The 19185-nt window shown below is 34.5% G+C and overlaps 1 protein-coding gene across 2 annotated transcripts in view; it reads right to left on the bottom strand.

Annotated features, from left to right (window-relative positions):
* Positions 1–3212, bottom strand: part of LOC129749558 (carcinine transporter-like) — a 30986-nt gene extending 27774 nt beyond the window's left edge. For both annotated transcript variants that reach the window (XM_055744570.1, XM_055744569.1), the window contains exon 1: positions 2374–3212. In XM_055744570.1, the coding sequence (XP_055600545.1) occupies positions 2374–2430 (57 nt within the window). In that variant the 5' untranslated portion in view covers positions 2431–3212. The remainder of the gene's footprint in view (positions 1–2373) is intronic.
* Positions 3213–19185: the final 15973 nt, after the last annotated feature.

Consider the following 19185-nt stretch of genomic DNA (forward strand, 5'->3'; position numbering starts at 1 on the left):
TACGATTGCTAAAAAAATTCTGTTAATGCCTTCAAGCTGTTAAACAAACCAAAATATAAACGAATGTAAAAATTCAGAGGGGTGAATGATAGTTTCGATAACATGCGCTTCAAAGTTGTCAAGGTGTTCGATTTTTCATATTTTTTTCGAACTCAAGCAGTTTTAATTGATTCATAAAAGTGTTCAAAAAAAATTACTTAAAATCTGTGTTTTGCACCAGATGTACATTGAAACATGAAGAATCGTTAGGTGTATATTTAACTCCAAATCAATGATTTTGGCACTTCACCCCTCTGATCCTGAGGGCCTCAATTAAAGAGGTTCAAAAGCACAGTCACGTTAAAAATTTAAGCTCAAAGCCTTGTTTACACATCTCGTGCAAATAAACATTAAAAGTAATTTGTCAATAACTCAAAAGCGCGTCACAACTAATGACACAAAATGCTACACAACATGGTGGAATCGATAAGGATGGATTAAAAGATAAAAATCCAACTGGGCTTGTTGTTTAAAACCTCCTTAAACTGTTTTTGTTCCGATTCCCCCGGTTTTCATCATGTTCATCATGGCGGGGTAATCGGAATGAAAAATGTTCTAGTAGGTTCTAAACAACAAGACCCGTTGGATTTTCACCTTTTAACTATAGAGTTATTGACAAATTAAGATTTTTCTAAAACTTTGAAGAATTGAAGGTTTTGCTTGAGATAAAGACTTTTATGCACATTCATCGATTGTTAAAAAAAAATAGATTTTCTGAAATAGTGTCTTCTATTTTAAGTATTCTCTAATTTACAGATACAAATTTTGTAAAAAAATTTTGCTCTTTTGAAACTCAAATTCACCCGTCTCTTTTCAATAGAAAATATTTATGAGTTATAAACTATCCTGAATTTTAATACATTCAATTTAAAAAAAAATTAAAAGTCTCTCAAAAATTCTTATGGTTTTATAATTATCATAAATAATTTATAAAAAGTTATACATCTCCAGACTCAATACATCACACCTACCCGTTTGATTTGGGCCACTAGAGTTAGCAGTGGTTAGCGCTTTACAAAAATACTGATTTTGTATACATACTAGACTGCCCCAAATGACCCGACTTTTGAAAAAGTTATGCGCTGCAGGCTAAAATTGATTCTAGGCCCAGTACAAGATCTCATGCCAAATTTGGGCCAGATCGGATCACGGGAAGGGGTCGCTCAACGAGCCTAAAGTTTGTATGGGATTCTGAGACATTTTGTTCGGGAGAAACATGAAAAACCAGATTTCATCAATAACTTTGGTTCCTGTCGGCCGATTTCTTTCAAAAATGGGTTTTCTTAAAGCCTAAATTATGGAAAATATTTCATCCGAAGACTGCATTTCGATAAGAGTTAAGATAAAAAAGTTATTAGGCTTCAGTTAGCCCATTTTTGAAGCCTAATAACTTTCTTATCTTAACTCTAATCGAAATGCAATCTTCGGATGAAATATTTTTCATAATTTAGGCTTTAAGAAAACCTGTTTTTGAAAGAAATCGGCCGACGGGAACGAAAGTTATTGATATAAAACTGGTTTTTTATGTTTCTCCCGAAAAAAATGTCTCAAAATCCCATACAAACTTCAGGCTCGTTGAGCGACCCCTTCCCGTGATCCGATCTGGCCCAAATTTGACATGCGATCTTGTACTAAGACTAGGATCAATGTTAGCCTACAGCGCATAACATTTCACAAGTTTTGAATTTCCCATACTAATTTGGGGCTGTCTAATACATACACAGCAAACAAATTCTAAAAGTATACGGAGTCTAAAACACGAGTAGTCTAATTTTTTACAAGTGTAAATCGTAGACGATGTAATTTTCAACTCCTTTTGATGTAATTTTAGTCTTTTTTCAAAAAGTGAATAGAAATATATTGTTTTGCTATAATTTTACATTCCGTGATGTAAAAATCAAGCGGTCAATGAATTTTATATCACAAACAGTGTAAAATTGTATGTTTGATTTAAAATTAAATGAAAATGTGCAACTTGTGTGGCGCGCGTCGGATACAAAGTAAACAAGTAAGAAAATTATTCGAAAACGAGTCGTAGGCGTAGCTCTAGCATTTTCATAATCCTGGTAGGTACCATAAGCTGGTAGGTTCAAAATAATGTCATATTGAAAAAAGAATGCAGTTGGAATTAATCAATTTTCTCTCCATTGCAGCAAGATCAGATTTTTGAAAAAAATACATCGTGATAGAATTTTACATCAAAATCGATGTTCCGTTTTCGTGCATCGTTTTCGGTCTAAAATTACACGAATTTTTCTTGCTGTTTACCTTTTAATTTTTCCAATAGTGGAAAATGTCAACCCATTAGTTATTTTTTTACGCAAACCCCCTTACCTCATCTGGCTTAGATTTCTCCGCTGGATCATCTTGGGTGTCATTGTTGTTTTCCATTTACGCCACGCAGCTTCTCCCACAATGCGATGTTGAAATCACCCAACCTGAACTTTATTATTCAATTAGAATAAAAGTACCTGTGGCTGGAATGCGACATCAATGCACTACATGTACCCTTTCGCAACGGCACCTTCAATATCGATCTGTCAGATCGTCGTCAGCTTTCCTTTCAATAACGTATAATTCCTTCCACTTTTCAATCAGCTTCTTAAACGTGAAACATAAGCCATCACTACAAATTATGAAAAAGGTGCCCTAACATCACACAAAAAACAATCGAGGCGTTGGAAAAGTCGGAAGATCATTGGAACTCCGTTGCGTAACAGAAAAACTGCATTAATTGGAGGCCATGTTTATTCTGGTCCAAAAGCATGGTCTACGCGAGACTTGAGCGTAACACAAAATCACACCGAACTAAACCGCGCCCGAACCTCAACTGGTGTGGGATTCAGCGAATTTTCCGGTAGCGAAATTTTTGAGCTAAACGACTTCCTCGAGGTACCGACTACCCGTGAACGATGACCACGCCGCCGAAGGGATTGGAAAAGCGGGACACCGAATAGCTAATCCAATTACGACTATCATAACAAAAATAATAAACAACGCGAGAATTAGGCGACACAAGCGCGTAGGAAAAACACCAAACAACACGTTGAAAGTCGATTGATAAACTCAGGTAGGTTTGTTGCCTGCTGCCTAACTAGTATCCAAAACATGCAAATAGATTGTAAATTTCAGGAAACGGGATCCAACGTGGATCGCAACTGCGTTCTGGTCAAACGCTAACCTGTAACTGAAGTTATCTTAGAGACACCCGCGGGAAATAAATTGCAATACGGGTTTTTTTGCAAGGTATCAATCGATTGCAGGGCAACAGATTCGCTCGTCACGGTTAGGTCTCGACGTTGGAAATCAGACACCTACCTACATACGCTTTCAGAGAACCCTATTGTACTCGATCTAGGGAAATAAACGCTTACGAAAAGGAATCATACAAACAATCGTTGTTTTTGAAGAAATAAATAATCCGGGTGAAAAGTTGAATTGATTTAAATTAGTTTCCGACAATTTATGCAAAGTGCGATCAAATTGAGAGGTTTTAGTGGAGTGGTTTCAATTCGGCGTAAATCTAGATAAACAATACATTAAAATGATAACACCAGTAGTGTAAGCTCATCATTTTCGCAACTCGGTGGTGTTCAGATACAAGTTAATCTTCATAAAATTCATTTCTTGACACACATTTGATATTGAAGATATTTAAAGTTCTGATGATAATAGAAATTCGATTTAAATAAAATATACGTAAATAAAGGGGAAAAAATGGGTGATGGAAACGAAACATTTTTCTTTCTCTCCTAGCGTAGCATAAAGGGTGTCCACGATGAAATTGCCACACACAAAATTGATTCGCAAAATTTGAGTTTTTATCCGATTGCCATCAAATTTTCAGGGATTAAAAAATAACTATTAAACTTCATTTTACCATTTTACTCGTATTTTATTTACAGTTCATACGCAAATGGCGCACCTTGGCCTTAACCCCGGCCATAAGATTCTACACAATCTGTGAATCAATCGTTTTTTGCAAGTATACACCATACTTTCTTCAGTTCCTCGACTGTCTTCACTACCTTAAGTCGTTCAACCCTCATCCGCATTAGGGTGTCATTTTGACACCATTGCAAGTTTGAAGGCTTGTAACTTCTTTCAGAAGCTTCAAAATACAAAAATTTCTTCGGGGACCCTAAATGAATTCAAAAGTTCTTCAATATTGCATCTTTACTTTTTTTATGGACGAACCCTGGAAGCCTGGACAAAAAAACTCCCTTTTCCGACTTTTGGTGTCATTTTGACACCACAAAAGTAAAATCTATTTAAGTCGTTTGAATTATTATGAACTTCATATAAAACTTATATCAATAGAAACCTTGTAATGTCAGTAAAATATGTTTAGAACATTATATACAGCTAAAGTTACAAGTTTTCTCGTTATTCAGCATGAAAGAAAAAAAAATCCGAAAAAACATGCCTCATGAAAACTGCTGTAGTTCATATGTCACACGTCCAAAAAAATATTTGCCATATGCATATGAAAGCTGAAGTTAATGCCTACATCATGGAGACAAGAAATATTTTTTTAAATTTTTTTTAATGAAATGGTCACAAAAAGTTTAAAAAAGTGGTCTAAAAAACCTACTTTTCATTCGATTGCTAGTAAATACTGTTTGAGCGATGGTAGAGTTTTAAAAAAAATATGACTACAAAATGTATTAAAATTCCAACATTTTGCTGTCTTTAGATTTTTAATGCAACAAAAATTGAATTAACTGGAATTTTTCAAAGTTCACTACTTTGCGCGATTTTTTTACAAATTGAAATTTCATCTGTTTTTGTGGTCCACTGTCAGGTTGTACCCAGATTATCAGTGCTTTTACTTTGTTTGGACCAATCAAGAGTATATTCAATGGAAAGCACATTTAATCTACATTCTAGTGAGGTGCTACAATTCACGCTGTGAGATTTCACAAAAATATGAAAATTATAAACGTAAAATCATTCCTGAATTTCTAGAACTACAAGCACCGCGTCCAGCAAATCGTGTTTGTTTGCTCTCCGAGTAGGTACGGTGGGTGGTGATTCGGGCAGAGAGCGAAGCTGACAAACGAAATAATGATGCGTGTCGTGACTAGCAAACGAGAACTACTGTCAATAGAAAATTTCCAACCGCGAAACGTACGACACGCATCATTATTTCGTCTGTTGGCTTCGTTCTCTGCCCGAATAAACTAGAACTGATGAATTTTGATGAAATTTCGAACTTTTCGTCGAATACCACTCATCATAGTTTGGACACCCTGTTCGCTGACCTCAGCGGCCATTTTTTCCACAATCTCTTCATCTCTGTTGCATCCCGAGTCGACCATTCTTCTTCATCTTTTGCTGGACAATTGCCAAAATTTTTCGATAGGGCGGAATTTAGAGCAGTTGGGTGGGTTGATGTCCTTTTCGACAAGATCCACCCCGTTGTCCCGATTCCACTATAGTACCTCTTTGCTGTAGTGGCAGCCTGCCAAATCTGGCCAAAACTTTACAGGTCCGTTGTGAGATCTAATGTACGGAAGAATACGTTTTTTCAGGCACTTCTCCTTATACATCTTGGAGTCTATGGTCTTGTATGTCACAAAAACCGGGGTTTTCGTCCGCAGCTGCAAATACCTTGCCAGATCAAATACATTTTTGCAAACTTATCGGCAAAAATGAGTTTGAATTTGGCGGGACATCACCCTGATCAGTAGTGGCTTGGTAAAATTTTTGGCCAGGAAGCCGCCCAAAATCCATCTTCACGTACGTTTCGTCATCCATGAAAATGCCCGTTCTCAACACCTTCAAATACAGTTTCCGATCCTTAGTTCCACTATGACGCTTGGTATGACCCTGCCGATCGATTGTATGAATCTCACGGAAACGTTTGAGAACGCTGCACACGGTCGATTTGACCATTTTTAACGATTTCGCGATTTTTTAACTAGACCACGTCGGGGTTTTAACGTGGGACATTCCAAAATGTCTCGTTTCAAACAACTTTATCATTATTCCAATGTATTGAACTTTTCAATAATTGAAGAACTGGGTATTTTGACAGACCAAGTAGGTATGTTCTATGAAAATAATGATCAAATTAAAGACAAAAACTTCAAATTAGAGTTTTGAAAATCAGTTCATTTGGGAAATGAAATAAAGCTAAGCAAAGCCAAAATTGGACGTCGTTTTTTTAAGTAAGATGTTTTTCTACCGGAAGATCTGAGATAGCGGTCAAAACTTTCATTGAACCCCAACATGTTTATATATTTTTGGATGGATTGGTTCTTGACGATTTCAAACATCAATGAAACACTTAAATACAGAAAAGCTGTTAGAAGTTATGAGTATTTTAAAAATAGATTGGATTTTTCGGACTTTTTACTTTCTGAACCAGTTTCTGATAACCTGGTAATACTTATCGACTTTATTTTGAAATGTTGAGTACCGTAAAACGGGGTAACATTGATCACCGGGGTAAATTTGACCACCAATAAACTTTTCCACATTATCATCAATAACTCAGTCGTTAGTTTGAATTTTTGAAATCTGCTTTCTACGTTTGAAAGCCTATGAATTGAGTATCAAATAAGCAAAATTTGGTATGTATTTGAAATTTTCTTTCTGTAATTTCAAAATCTTAAAATATGTATTTTTTTCCAAGGCTCGCAAACAAACAGCTCTCCTGATGATACCAAAAAGCATTTAGATGCAAACGGGTTGTTTAATGTGAAAGAACCACTTTTCTTCTTAGTATATGAACAGTTAGAGTGCTATTTTTATGATCATTTAATGATAATTTTTTTATATAAAAAAAAGAGGACATTTTCCAAGAGTAAGCCCGTATTGGACAAATGGATAGGAACCCTATCAAATCGTTAACTTTGAAGAAAAAATGAAAATGGAAATAGTGGGAGGGCCTAGGGGAATGTGTGAAGGTAAAATTTCATTTGTATTTTGAAGCTCAAACTATTTAGCAATTATAATTATTTTTGCTCCTAAATGTAGGCAGCATCATAGTTCTTTTTTTGAATATGAATATTTTTAAAATAAAACGTTAAAAATCAAGGTTAAATGGTTAAACTAGCATTTTTAAATATTATTTAAGTGTTTTGTATCCTTTATGTTCAAGAAAACTCGTTAAAACCGTCAGAATAGAGACTGATCAATGTCACCCCGAATCATCATATTCTGAACAGAGACGAAAACGATTTTTAAATCAAATTTAAAGACGTCTAATAAATTTCTGCATCCATGTTCTATGTTCATAGGAGTCCAGTACTGGTTTTAAAAATATAGAACATGCCACATTCCCCTTAACAAAAAAAATAATCGAAATATATAAAAAAAAGTGATCAATATTACCCCGGATTACGGTAATTAGAGTAAATAACCTACACAACAAAATCAAACTACAACTCAAATTTCCCCGAAAGGAATATTTTGCGAACGGCTTTGAAGGTTAAGCGAGAAAAAAAATTATAGTCCTTTGGTCTCTCGCTCACCACGTTTGGCTGTAAATGATAAATCACCTGTTAATGTACCATTAAAATCATTAAAAAACGCAAATCAACAATTGAAATAATTTTAAAAAGGGTTGGGACTAAATTTATAAAGAGTTATATAATATAAAGAAGTTCACATTATAATACGTTACGAAATACAATCATTCTTAACAAGATATGAAAACCACCCTTCTGAAAATATGCAAAATACTGCATAAATTTCGATAAGCCAATTAATATGAAATCTTTTTTCGAAGAACTTTTCATCTAGGGCAGGATGTTCTTTAAGTTTGTCACTGATAGACACGGGGAACACTCATACAAGATGAAATAAAGATGAAAGTTTTAAAATTTTTAAGTGAGTTCAAATTTAAATTCAAAATGCTATTCCATTCTTGAAGGCATCCTATTTATTGAAACAAGTTCATACCCATAAATACATGCAAAAAATGCTTGAAAAATTTAACTTTGATCTAATTTAGATAAACAAAATTCTTCAGGGTGGTTCAGGTTCTGATTTGAAATTATTCATGATAGAAATTTCATCGGTTTAACCTGATATTCGACATGTTATACATATATTGACAATCACTGAACCAAATTTGAAAATAATTTTTTTTTTTTTATAAATATGTCATGGTTGATGTTGTAGAATATTCTTTTTTTTTGTTAAAGATAATATTTAGTTTTTTTTTTTCATTCATAATTGAGGCGCTTGGGATCAGAGGGGTGCGAGTGCCTATATGATAGTTTCAAGAAAACGTACCTACTTCAAAGTTGTGAAGGTGCTAGATTTTTCGTATATTTTTCGAATAGAAGCAGTTCTAATTCTATCAAAAAAGTGTTAAAAAAAATTTAAAAAAATCAAGTTTTGCACCAGATGTACATTAAAACCTGAAGAATCGTTATACTTAACTCAAAATTGATGATTTTGGACTTGCACCCATCTGATCCTGAGGGCCTCAATTTTAATTCTAAATCAGATGCTAAATTAATTACAAAAATCTATCAACTTTAATCTTATACCATTAAGCACCAAATACCAGATATTCTATATTGCTCCTTCGCCTTTAGATACTTAGAAAAAAAAATCAAAGTTCAAACTTTAGAGTGTCTTAACGTCCTAGAAAAAGCCAATGCTTAAAAAATGCCAAACTTGTGAAGTTTGGTCTAAGGTTGTCGAAATATAAACGTTTAATTTAAGATTTTCTTCGACTGAATTCCTAAGATGTCTGACTGAAAATATTGAAATCTGGCCCGTATAAAACACATTAAAATTATGAATACAAGAATTATTTGCTGATTATGATTTTAATCATAATCGATCAGAAAAATGTAACGCAATGGATCGTGGGTTCAAGCCAGCTGAAGTATCTCGGCGAATTTGGAATCATGTGTAAATAGGTTACTTCGGTACCTTTTCAGAATTCTTTATTTGTTTTGAACAATTGGAAGGGAGTAATGGGCCGTTCACCAATTACGTAAGCACGATTTTGGAAATTTTTAACCCTACCTCCGCCCCTAGTGAGACAAAGTAAGATTTTTCATTATAATGTGATTTAGTGTTTTTGGTGCATGTAGGTTTGAATTGGTTTTTTTTTTTTATAAATTATATAGAACAAGCAGTATTTCTTTCATTAATTCAAAGGCAGTAAAAGATAGATAACATAACATCAAAAATAACCAAAAAATAAATAGTGAGGAAAATAAATAAATCTGATTAATATAGTTTCTTATGGCTATGACGAATTATCAATGTAACATTTCTCACGTAAGATTTTTGGAAACCAAAGTATAAAATATTACAAAGGGTTTGAAAATAAAAGTTTAACTCAATGATTAATTTTCCCGAAGACCTTGAGTAAATTTTACTTATGAGTAAAAGTATTCATTTTGTTATTTGAGATAAAAATTCTAGTATAAAAATTCTAGTATAGTTAGATAGTTAAATAGTTACCTTAATAAATCTTATTTTTGTGATGTCAGAAAAAGTAATAATGATGGGTACTGAAATCGTTCCTTGGTCTGCCATAAAGCCTCATGCTGTGATCTTCCTTATTAATGGTAGATAAATCAGTTTTTTTTACCAGAAATTTAACACTTCGTGGCATTCTTCCCTGAAATAAAATAGAAACAAGATGGAAAGGAAAACCAGCTGGGAAGAGCGGAAGAACTTGGGACCAGCGAAATTATTTTATCCAAAGAGCAGCTGGTGATTTCTCAACCGTACAAAATGTTCCTTGTTACAACGCTATTGCCTGCCAACAGTTATAATAGTGTCAAGATAAGACAAACTGTGCTCTTTGCTCATCATATCGACAAGACGTTCAAGAGTTCTGCCTTGACCTTCCATGGTATGTGCGATTTTTAAGACAGAAGTGGCTCCTGAGATATTTCTCTGATTAAAAAGGAAGTTACTGAAGGACAGATCCTAGATTTTTTTATAAACAAAAAGTGTTTAAGCTACGATGACTTGGAATGTGCGATCAATGAGGAAATTTTGAATGTACTTACCAAGTTTTACACAGAACACCACACAAAATGTATGTCAATCGAAAGAGGAGATTCTAATGAATCTCTTGGTATATAAAAAGTTACCAATTTGAGTAAAAAATTTAAGAGAAATCACGCTAACAAAATCGCGTAAACCGACCGACACGAGGGGGAGTTCGAAAAATGACAAAAAAGATGTGAGTTTCATTACCATATACTGAACAACTGAGATTTTTGAGGACCCAACTATGTTCTACGAAGTAATAATAAAGTTAACGAAAAAAAACTAAAATTTGAATTTAGAGAATCGATCCATTGGTAACCGAGATACAGCAATGCAAAGCCAAAATTGGGTGACTTTTTTGAAGTAAGAATTTTTTCTACCAAAAGTTCCGGGATAGCGGCCAAAACTTCCTTTGGACCACCAAAAATTTATACATCCATGGATAGATTTATTCTTGACAATTCAAAATATTATAAAATCAGCGCAATATTTGGAACCTGTTTCAAGTTATAGGCATTCTAAAAAGAGCTCTTTTTCGGGACTTTTTTCATTCGGAATCAGCTACTGGTGATTTCGTAAAATATTTCGACTTTATTTTTCAATATTGAGAAACTAGAATAAATTATCTATACAATGAATTAAAATTCATCGAAATCGGTCAATATTTGCGGCCAGGAGAACGTACGTAAACTGCAGGTCAAATTTATCAAAAATAGATTTGTACGGAAATTTTGCGAACGGCTTTGGAAGGTTAACATTTTCCTCCGTCAGACCGTCAGATGATATGAGTTGCGACAAAACAGTTATTGAGAGTAGAAAAGAGGTATGCCAATCTCAACGATATGCTATACAAACTACAACAGCCCAATTTACCCGTTTAATTCGGAACTTACAAGGGATTTTTGCGCTCCCACTTGACACTTACGATTCTGCCTATAATAAGGCGGAACAAATATCAAATTCTTCTTTTGTCGCCAAAATATTTAACGCGTTCCAAAATGTATATTTTTAACATTTAATGATTCATGTAACATTGAGTAAGTATCAAAAATGGCAAAGTTCCTAAAAAAATTAACATTTTTGTTATATAAAATTCTAATTAAGATCAAGGACGTAACGTCACGAAAAAGGTACATTTCTGTACAAACACGTGAAAAGGATCTATCTTCAAAAGTAAACAAAAACCATTTTCAGTACCTCATGATAGGCCAACAGTTGCCCTACTTAACGGTAAAACCCTTCTGAGAAAATAATATTCCGTTACACTGAAAACTCAATTTTAGTAAAGGATCTATAAACGTTCTAAAACCAGAACTGCCATCACATGGATATACACCCTTTACTCCGGAACAATTTTTCGCTACTATTCCGCAAACAAACTCAAAATAATCAATTCGACTCTTTATTCAACATAATAGCATAGTTGCAAATGTAAGCGAGCTTATAACTAAAGCTAAAAATAAGAAAATAGCAAAGGGTGTATAAACAGGTTAGACAAAACATTACGTGAGCTAGGTGCTATCTACGATAGCGCGTTGTTTTTTTTCATGAAAATTGATATACCTGTATTCTAACATGGAATGCTTCTTAAAAATCGTTTGTCTTTCATAGAAACCAAAAATTTGGAGTGATTTTTAATTAGGGATTTAAAAAAGGTGGTTTTTTTTAAACGCGTTTTTCTTGATACGCCATATATGAAGATAGATGCTTTTTATGTGTTGGTATAGATTTGACACTTTATTCAACATAAAAACATAGTTACAAATGAACGCGAGCCTAAAACTAAAGCTAGAAATGAGAAAATAGCAAAGGGTGTATAAACAAATGAGACAAAATATTACGTGAGCTAGGTTCTATCTACGATAACGCGTTCTTTTTTCATTAAAATTGATATTCCTCTATTCTAACATATAGAGGATGCTTCTAAACATCGTTTGTCTGTCATTAAATGCAAACATTTCAAGTGATTTTTAATTAGCGATTTAAAATAGGTTGTATTTTCTTCAAATGCGTTTTTCTCGATTCGCCATATATGGAGATACATCCTTTTCATGTGTTGGTACAGATTTGTTTAGTTTTCTATGAACCTACAAAACTACAAAACTTTGTGGTCATTTAGATATTGGCGAGAGCTTTCCAAAAAGTCCAGCCGTTCCCGGAAGCACCTGCGCAAAGTTCCGTCGTTACGTCACGCTTTAAAAAACAGGTGAACAATACACATTGGCTCATACCATAAGGCTTTAAGAAGCGAAACTCGTTTTGTATATTTGCAATAGTTTATTGATTATTGATATTTGATAGAGGGTAAAAAAAATCGTTACCTTCACATTTAACACGTTCGTCGCATTGGGACCCATAAACGGGTGACGGCTCTCTTACTCAAGATAGCCGCTCAGCTTCACCATGCACTGGAAATGTGGAGCTCTCTAGCTTTACTTTCACGCTCTGAGAATATTTTTGGGCGACGTACGTGTTAAATACGTATTTCTATTTTTTTTTTTTTTTGGGATTTACAGTCAAATAAAGTTTGTGAAAATAGGTTCAGTGGTTTGTGCGTTCTAGCAGAATTTATAGGAACCTAATTTTTATACTGAGCTTGCGCCTCTAAGTGTTAAATCGAAAAACTTAACTCACATTTTTCGGCTAAAAACGATAAATATGTTATAATATCTGATGGGAAGCATATTTCAAATTTCCATTTTACTTTCAACAATGGCAGTTTATTTTTAAAAAATATATAATGAATTTATGAATCCAGTTACTTAGGGAGATTGACTTTTAAGGAACGATTTTTTAATCACTAGCTGACAGTGTGAGATGAGCATATGACACAAAACATAAAGCCTAGTCCACACTCGGCAACTTGAAATGCGATTTCGGTTGCTGAGACTTGTTTATGTTTACATCTTGGTTGCTGAATGTCTCCCATTCTAGTCGGGAGACTTGAGACGAGTATCTCATCAAATGTAAACAAAAACAAGTCTCAGCAACCGAAATCGCAGTCCAAGTTGCCTAGTGTGGACTAGGCTTAAGAGAAAACCTAAATTTTTACCTTATTCGATCAAACGGTGAAAAAAATCGATCCTTCTGTTTACTGTCGAAAAAAAAATTCTACAAATCGGCTACATCACGAAATCACGTCGCGATTCTTAAACCCACGTGTTATCAGGCGTAGCATTATCGCAGCAGAGGAAGTGTACGAATAATTTTATTCTTTAAATCAAAACATACATTTTCGAGTAAATAATAATGAGTTCAATCAATATTATATATTACCTATAGATACTTTTTTTGGGGTCAGTTTAAAAATCTGTAAATATTTATCCCTTAGAAACTAAACAGCCATGTTTCAACGGTTTTATAGAAACCAAGAGCTTTCTTAGCGCAAGTTCAATATTTATAGCAAAATGTGGAATTTTTAATTTGTTCTCTGAGAGCTAAAGCTTTCGTGAGAGGAATTGCAACTCTCTTGCGGTGAAACAAAAAGGACCATAGACAAATTAAAAACGTTTGTCAAACAAACGAATACCAAACAGATGGTTGACTCACCAATCGAACAAAATACTACGATAGTTTGACAAACGCATTGAGCGTAAGTAACTCACATGAGACAAAACAAACGGAATAAACCAAATAAACAAAGCTGTTTATAGAGAGCATCAGTATTAATCAACAGGTGTACTGATAGCAGTGATTATTATCCTTCTAACAGTCGCCAAACGCCTTCTGATGCATTTGGCAAAATGTCTTGGGAGCTCGTCCTGACCGGAGTAGCTGTATATTTCATTTACAGAATTGCACTCCTCGCAGGAACTCTTATCACAGCACCTTTACTGGCTTTGGTCAACACCTTGCACAGGATCTATAATCCTCCGGATTTCCCGATCTCATCCTACATCCTCGGCAATGGCGTTCTGAGTCTGTTCACTTTTCCCATCGAGTATGGTATCTGGGTTATCTACAAAGTGATCGTCTATCTGGTTCTGTTCCCATTTCGGTGTTTGTGGTTTGCCGTTAAACTTGGTATCTCGGCGCTCAGTTTGCTAAATACCGTAGTTTTGTCCGTAATGGTGCTGAAGCTGATTGCAGCCGGCGTAAGCTTGTACTACTTTCGGGACCTGATATACAAATACATCCCTCTGGACCCATCGGAAGTATTCTCACTGGAGAAGATTGGAACGATGCTGACCAGTTGGAAATAAAAGTATTAGCATTAAATGTCAAACCTGTTTAATCATAATAATATAAACTAATAATCTGAAATACGTTTTGTTTTTATTCATGAGAAATTGGATCTTTGTTACACCGATATATTAGAGAGTTTAGAGACTATAAATCGCTTTGATGACAATTTTCAAAGTAAACGGTCGTAATTTGTATTGATATTGAAAAAGTCTTTAATTACCTATGTCATTTAATGATGCCGTGGGTTTTCTCAATAGCTATTTTTGAACCCGCCTTGCCTTCTGATCTTTCAATTTTAATGGCATGTTCCACCGAACATGCCATTAAAATTATAATCACTTCTGATCTAAAGCGCCTCTGTTGCTCTCTTCTAATGCTGCACAAAATTTATTACAAAAATAAACTTTTTCTCTTTAGAGAATAAGAATATAGAGAAAATAGGTGCAAAAATCGTTAATTCAGTGTTTCAATAAAACCATTAATGAAACCCGTAGAAGCTTTATTTGTCGCTAAATTCTTTCTGTCTCTCATTTAAAAAAGACGACGTTTCACAGGATACGACAGAAGTTCTTACTAACAGGACGATGTCTGAGTGGTTGCAATTACTTAAAAGAATTCATACTACTGCAAAGCCTTCGTCAAAGAATGGTCAGCTTACACATCATTCATCGTTGGCCAAGTTAAAAAAAAGGCAATACACACAAAACTTTCGGGGCTTCAATTAGCAAAAATTCGCTGTTACTTCCCGTTAGCAAAATTATTTTTTTACTTTAGAGTTAGCAAAAAGCTAAATTTGCTTGATTTGAGTAAAAATTAATGTTTCTGGCCGCTTTTCTTTTGAATAACAGCCGCCTTTACCACCGAAAAGAAAACATAAGTTCGGTTACGGAAATTCGGTGCCAGCGGTGATTTTGATGACCAAGCGGACGACGACCAAGCGGACGACGACCAAGCGGATACTGGAAAGCAAACAGGTAAAGACCAATCTAGACGTAAACAAACTTTTTGAGCTTTTTCATAAGTAAATTTTCCATTTTTACCAGGATGGCGCTCCCAGCGAATACAACAACAAAGCCGGGGATTCACCTAAGAGGTTGCCAAGTCTCCGAATATGCTTAATGTCGGTCGACGATGGAAACATCCGGAAACGAACGGTCAACCTACCAACATCCGGAACAACCCGATCCAGGCGCTAGAAAAAAGTAATTATTGGTAAAGTTCGAAAAAGTATTCACAACGCTGGTGGACAAGTGTAAATCCAGAAAATAAATTAAAGTGAATGGTGAAAGCATCAGTGTTTTTTTTATTTTAAATTTGATAACCTCCCTGCGTTTCTAAAGGAAAAATTATAAATTTTGTAAACAAAAATTCTGGGCGGTTTTTTTCTTCGGATTTTGCTAGAAATTTGAGTAAAAATTGCGGCGGCTAACTTTTTCTCCGGTTTGCTAAAATTTTAGTGAAAAAATATTGCTTAATTGATTGCTAAGTTTCTAGCTGGTCAAATTTGAGCAAAATTTTGCTAAATTCCGGCCTCGAAAATTTTGTGTGTACGTTTGGCTGGTCGGCCTTTATCATTAAAAGCCGCTCAGAAGTTACATAAACATAGATTCCCAATACGACGTTTGCGTATACATTCGTTGAATCTACACAGTAAATTTTTGCCTCGATTTCCAGCAAAAATAATTGCTGGAAACGTTCAGCAATCCAAAATTTTGCTGGAAACCAGCAATCGGTTTTCTAATTGCTGGATTTTTCAGCATTCGGTTGTAGTCTTGTCATTTTTGCTGGAAAATCAGCTAACGATGTTCAAATTGCTGGACTTTCCAGCAATTGATCGAGTTTGCTGGAAAATCAGCAATCGAGTTGTCAAATTGGAGTCTGTTTGTTTTCGTACGCTGGAGCAAGGTGAGACTCTATTTTACGAATTTTGGTCGGATTAATATAATTATTTTTATTTTCCTCTATATTCTAGCAACCAGGCATCAAGTCAAGGGTAAGTTTTTATTGGACAGGTAGATATTCCATAAAAGATACTAATCAAAAAAATTTTTTTACAGGTGGCGGATGATCAACACCTTGGCACAAAGCTGCCACCCCAGAGTCGATGATAGAAATTTGTAAAAAATTGTGTTTCTCGAGATAAATAAATCCCTTATTGAAAAAATGGGAAAAAATAATTGTTTTTATTGCTAATTATATGCACAGCCAATATTCTCAATTTAATTTTGAATTTAAATATAAATTTGATACTAAATACGGCCGGTTGTTTTGAAAGAAAAAGCTGGTTTCCAGCAATCTGGATTGCTCATTTTCCAGCAATTTGAATTGCTGGAAACCAGCATTAAAGTTTGCTGTTTTTTCCAGCAATTTAAATTGCTGGAAAAAACAGCAAACGTTAATGCTGGTTTCCAGCAATTCAAATTGCTGAAAAATCAGCAATCCAGATTACTGGAAACCAGCTATTTCTTTCAACACAACCGGCTGTATTTAGTATCAAATTTATATTTTAATTCAAAATTAAATTTTGATTACTGGATGTGCATATAATAAGCAATAAAAACAATTATTTCCTCCCGCTTTTCAATAGGGATATATTTATTTCCAGAAACACGATATTTTTTAAAAATATTCTATAACACCGGCTGGGCTGGCAGCTTTGTGCCAAAGTGTTGATCGCCACCTGTAAAAATAGTTTTGATAAGAATATTTTAGAGAATATCTATCTGTCCAAGAAAAACTCACCCTTAACTTATTATCTGGTTGCTAGAATATAGAGGAAATTAAAATAATTATATTAATTTAACCAAAATTCGTAAGATAGAATCTCACCTTGCTTCAGCGTACGAAAGAAAAACAAACTCCAAATTGACAACTCGATTGCTGATTTTCCAGCAAACTAGATCAATTGCTGGAAAGTCCAGCAATTCGAAAACCGATTGCTGATTTTTCAGCAAAAATGACAAGAACACAACTGAATGCTGAAAAATCCAGCAAATCGAAAACCGATTGCTGGTTTCCAGCAAAAATTTGGATTGCTGAATGTTTCCAGCAATTTTTTTTGCTGGAAATCGAGGCAAAAATTTACAGTGTAGAACCTTTTCCCAATCTATGGAGTGGTTTCCCAAGTAATTATAAGCACTAAAACATAGCCCTTAACCAACTATATTCCCATATATAACTCTGAATTAATGCTTGTTTTGCACTATATGCTTATATAATGCAGAATTAATGCTAAAAAGGCGAAATAGCGGGCTGAATAAATGCTATCACGCAACATAGTCTTTAATAAGCAATACTAATGCTGGATTAGAGCACCATCAAAACATCATTTTTCGCCAGCCGTATAAAAGCATTAACAATGCATACTTAGAATATCCTTTAATTATTTAATTTATTGATCATGATTGATGTGAAACGGGAAATCAAAATAGGAAATTATTCTTTGATTAATTAAAATGAACAAAAATAAAAAAAATAATATCATTATCTACAACATCAATCAACCTGCTGAATGAAGGATTATGCCTGCTTAATGAAGGGTTCTATGAAATGAGAAGTGATTATAATTGAATTAAGAATTACCTTTGATGAGTCTCGATCCGAGGATCCCGCAGCAGCCTTTATGTTTCCTTGCGCCATTACCATTTCGACCACTCTTGATGCTGATAAGTTAGGTGAAAAACCCGTACTTCAAGGTGCTTCAAGTACTGTTCGGGTCACACCAGCTTTATGAAAGCTTAATAAAAGCTTTAACAGGAAGATTTTGTGTCACAGTCTTAATGCTTGTTAGCTTTAGATAGTAGCTCCATATGTGCATATCGTGGTATTATTAGTGCTAATAGTGCTATGCATTAATAATGCTTATATAAAACTGAAAAGCATTATGAATGTTGTTATAATGCTAACTTGCATTAGAAATGTTGATTTAATGCTGATTTAGGGTTATGGCTTAATGCTTATGGTTACTTGGGTAGATTCCTATGCGGGGGCAGCTACGCTGGATTCGTTGTTGTCTACTGCGTTTCTACGTTCTTTTATTCGTGTTTTAAATGGTCTGGCCAATATTCACCGCTTGCTAGTCTTGAACGGAATCTCGTAAATCCTGTAAATGTTGGATGATCAATAGGTGTATTTATGTTTTGTAACAATTGCAAACAGCTCAACTTCCGGATCTTTCTTCCGCTATGACCTTGGCTTTCAGCAACATCAAGCAATTATTTAAGGTGTTGGAACTTTTGTGTGCAACTTTTAAAACATGATAAGAAGGAATCTTTCGAATATCGTTAGTAAGTGGTGGGGGAACGGAAAACTGACCCTTTAAATTTGATTTTTCGATTGCGGAACCTTTTTCTCTCGTGTTTGTGAAGAATTTTACAAACCAAAGATGCTTCCATTTTCACTTTCAAACTCGTTGTTTTCCATAGGTATGTTGTAGAAAACATGTGCCATATATAAAGTGAAACGCAGCTTGTTTTTGAGCACCGAAGTGATTGGAGTCAACCGTTATGAAGCGATCGGTAGATGTTGGTTTTCGAGAGATACCGAATTTCACTGTATTATAGAAGATCAACATAAATCAAGGAATGTGAGTTTTCCATCCATTTCTTTCTCTACGGTGTATTTGACTAGGCAAACAAAAAATCATATGTAAGCTGACCATCCTTCGACGAATACTATGCAGTTTTACTATAAAATAATCGTATAGTAGATGAGCAACAACAAAAAAAGTAATTTTAAATCCTTTTTTCGTTATTAAGAACGTGAAGTAAGATATTCTGAAACAAAGCGGAGAGCTCAAAACGTGTTTGGCTCCTCAAGGTATGGGAGTAGTCAAAATGAAGTTCAGAGTTTTAGCGCAGAAGATAAAGCAAAGAGAGGTTCGGCTTTTTTGGCTCGTGAGCTTCGCTAACAATGGAGTAATACAGCTTTAGATCTCTAAGGCTCTAAGAGTCTCAAATCATTTATTACCCTTGAAATAAATCA

This window comes from Uranotaenia lowii, chromosome 2 (assembly GCF_029784155.1).
Source record: "Uranotaenia lowii strain MFRU-FL chromosome 2, ASM2978415v1, whole genome shotgun sequence".
NCBI lineage: Eukaryota > Metazoa > Arthropoda > Insecta > Diptera > Culicidae > Uranotaenia > Uranotaenia lowii.